This window comes from Nicotiana tabacum, chromosome 24 (genome assembly GCF_000715075.1).
Source record: "Nicotiana tabacum cultivar K326 chromosome 24, ASM71507v2, whole genome shotgun sequence".
Lineage (NCBI taxonomy): Eukaryota > Viridiplantae > Streptophyta > Magnoliopsida > Solanales > Solanaceae > Nicotiana > Nicotiana tabacum.
This window is the reverse complement of record NC_134103.1, coordinates 104,127,135-104,131,018: the sequence shown is the minus strand read 5'-3', so window position 1 is coordinate 104,131,018 and position 3,884 is coordinate 104,127,135. Positions and strand designations below refer to the sequence as shown.

The 3,884-nt window shown below is 36.8% G+C and overlaps 1 protein-coding gene across 1 annotated transcript in view; it reads right to left on the bottom strand.

Annotated features, from left to right (window-relative positions):
- LOC142178361 (zinc finger BED domain-containing protein RICESLEEPER 2-like) overlaps positions 1-395 on the bottom strand; it is an 848-nt gene extending 453 nt beyond the window's left edge. The window contains exon 1 of the mRNA XM_075247698.1: positions 1-395. This exon is cut by the window's left edge and continues 82 nt beyond it. Coding sequence (XP_075103799.1) covers positions 1-395 — 395 coding nt within the window.
- Positions 396-3,884: the final 3,489 nt, after the last annotated feature.

The following is a 3,884-nucleotide window of genomic DNA, read 5'->3' as shown; positions in this document are numbered from 1 at the left end:
GAAACATCTTCTGCATTACTCCATTGCTCTTCAGTTGGATATGACTGATAATTTGTGTCAGTTAGATTCAACTTGTTAAACACCTCTTTATATTCTATAGTTGTTCTCAACATTAAATATGTTGAGTTCCGCCGAGTAGGCCAATCATACGCCAACTTGTTATTACAATAATAGTGAACCAAACATGCGGCTTCTTCAAACCTCTCAATTCTGCTAGCTGATCCAATCCAAAACAAGACACTATCACGCACTTTGCTAATACTATCTCCTATCACCTTTAACCCTCCTTGCACAATTAAATTTAAAATATGTGCAGCACAACACACATGAAGTACTCGACCAGTCAACAACAAATCTTTTTTATTAAGTTTCTCATCCAATAATGTTTTAATCATAGCATTGTTTGTGCTAGAATTATCAATTGTGATAGTTGATATTTTTCGTTTAATATTCAATCAAACAAATAATTAACCAAAGCACCGCACAAAGCATCTATATCATGTGGAGCAGGGACATAAGCAAATATCAGAATATGACTTTAAAGCCTCCTTGAATCATCAATGAAATGACCAGTAATAGCCATGAACCCTTTTTTGTTACTATTGGAAGTGTACATATCGGTTGTTATTGCATTTCTACTCATGACTTTCTCCAACAACTTAGAAGTTTGTGATTTAAAATTGTCAAAAAATTTCATTATGTCATTCTTTATTGTATTTCTGGAAACCATCTTAAACAGAGGCTGGAGACTTGTAACAAAGTTTCTAAATCCCACATGATTAACTATAGAGAGTGGATACTCGTGTAAAATAATGGCATGTGCAAGTTGTTTACGTGAAAAATCTTGATCAAAATAACCACCCCCAGTATCACCCTCATTTTGTACATCTCTTGGCCTATTAGGACATTTAGGTATGTGATCTAACATATATTTTGTACCATAATTTCTAGCATTTTTATATTGGCGATTACAATACTTACAAACACCATATGGAACACCATTAAACATCACCGGCTCGAAATGATTCCATGCTTGGGAATATCTTCTTTTTTCCATTTCAACAACTTCATCAGATAGTAAAGGCCTTTGACTTTTATCGTCTAAGGAAATAGCATTAGAAGATGAAGTTGGCAGATTCTCTTCATTTTGAGATGCCATGGTTATGTAGTAAAACAAAGACAAGAAATATCACTAAAAGCTGATATTTAGAAACACAATTATAGGAGAAGCAGATCGCAGGGACTATAACTATCCGTAAATTTATCGTTCAAAACATTTCCTTGCCCCTGATTTTTATTGTTCAAATTGACTGAAGAATCCACCAAAGTGAGTCTTCAGAATCACTGATCTTGTTTAATAGTGGAATTAAAGGTTGAGGAAGAAGAATCGCAGCATCTTAAAGAGGAAGAAGAATCTCAAGAATGGGAGGAGAAATTCTGAATTCTGAGTTTGGGAATTGGGTTTGAACATTTTGGAATTTAGGATTTTGGGGAATATAACAAAAGTACGTGGGTCTAACTTATTTTTACCCGACCCAGCTGTTAACCCGTATATGCCCTAACCTACCCTGCCCTATTAAATTTTTTCAAAAATAACAATTTGCCCTGCCCCGCCCTGCCCAATTAAAATCTTCCCCTGCCCCGACACATTTAAGGTTATCCCTGCCCCGCCTTGTCCCAATTGCCATCACTATTTGAGGTCCACAACTGTGGATCCCGGCCGAACTTTAAAACTATTTGAATTATGTAGTTAGGCTAAGTGATCGGATAAACAAAGAAATATAAAGTCGAAGAGCGTTTATCATAACACATGAAAATTGGTACAAATCCTTAATGATTACAAGGGTGCAAACACATTGGTCCACATAAATGGCAAGTATATAAAGGAAGGAGGGGTCCTAAGTTTTTTAGCCTAAAGGATCACTCTGTGCATCATAAATAATAATTCGCAACTCTCTTTAGGTAGGTGTTTCTCATATTATTCAGCGAGCACAAATTATCATTTCCTGCTACCCGAGTACTATGTTGAAGTTGTTTACTTAAAAGCGTTCTAATTCAGTTCTAAGTCATACCCTATGTGTGTGCTACCCGTCCCATACCTATGGTCCAGGAGGCTTTGTACCTACTATTTGGAAAACACATATGACACATATGAGGCAAGCTCATGTTTATCACACCAGAAACAGAGTTTAAGAGCAGTAGGATTATTTCAAACTAAGTTTCAGAAACCAACCTGGTCCAGAACTATCCTAAGGAGCCTTAAGCAGGGGTTTGAACATGGAAATCCAACAGTGTCATAGGCAAGACTAGTGAGATATATATTTAACATGAAAACTTCAATATAAGAGGCTAATGGGAACAACTAATTCGCAGGGTTTAACATGTGAAATGTTCAGGTAAATACCAATAACCACACAAGGTTTTACATCCAACAGGTGAGCATTCATAAGGCAAGCAGGCATCACACGAAGAAAGATGAAATAGACTAGACATATGCTGGATTGCACCCTAGGAGTCTTGAACGATCAATGAGCACACAAAAGCAAAGAAACAAGTCTGCCTAGGAATGGTAACATTATAGGCATATAGAATTCATATAATCACAGGGTGAATTTAGGGATTGTACATGAAAGGCTTAGCAAAGACATATTACAATGGGTTCTGGGAACGCATTAGTCCCCTCAGAGGATCTAAGTCATGATGAGCAACATACCAGTTTACACTTATATGTAAAGATGAGAAATTAATCAGACTGGACACTTATAATGAGTATGCACTAAGGCTAACATATTAAGCTAAGCACTTAGACATTATTGTCACAAAACTTGCAGAGAAATAGCAAATTATACATAGGGGATTCAACATGAAGAGAGCAATTTGAGCAAGAACATAGTTTCAAAAGGGTTTTGGCAAAGCAAAGCAGTCATCATGAATCAATTTAGCTATCCTTGTGTGAGTTAACATCAAAACTTGCACAAAATTAAATTTAGTGAAAGTACAGAGTGGTGCTAGAACAAGCAGAATTGTATACGAAGTGGCATAATATCAAAATTAACTCAAAGAAATCCAAATAACACTAGTGCGCATAGCACAAACAAAAGAAGTAGAGTTGTGAGGGTACTGGGCACTAACCAGTTGCAAACAAATGAATAAAGACAAAACTCAGCGACTAACCAGTTGCAAACAAATGAATAAAGACAAATCTCAGAAACATCAACAATTGTAGGTGAGTGACGAAAGATCCCAAACCCCAGTGCTTCAGAGTTCACAAGAGCCTCGAAATGGACCTATAGCAGTGCTTGCAATGGAGAAGGTCAACAGAATACAGTGGCCTTGGCTTTCAGCCGGACAAGAGCATAATTTCAGGATAGTATCGAATAAGTGAGAGTGAAGGGATAGTTCTTAGGGCGATTAAAGGTCTGTCCAAAGGGGAAATTGGGGAGGGGTTTATATAGTACTGAAAGTATGTACCCAAACAAGGAAAAGCAATCGATTAAACACAAATAAGGAAATACTAACATGTAAAATCAATTAGAATCAATTGAAGAGGAATCCGGTAAACCCTAGTTTAGATTAAGAAAACAAATGGCAAACAATCTCACTAAATCGGATGCATAGGGTCTGGTAGTGAGTGTATCAGGTCAGAAACATTAAGATAATATAGAATCGGAGTTGAACGAACACCAACGACTCAACTTCCATAAATAACCGAGTACCAAATACTTATAACATTTAAAAGATGGTAATCATCTCCGTGTGTGCAAGAAAAGAAAGGAATCATGGACGATTTCCATGTAATATTGGATTAGGACTGGGATTTGAGTGAGACGGCTAGGGTTTATGTTTGAGAGATGAGTGGGAGGGTTTGAAGGAGACGAAAATGA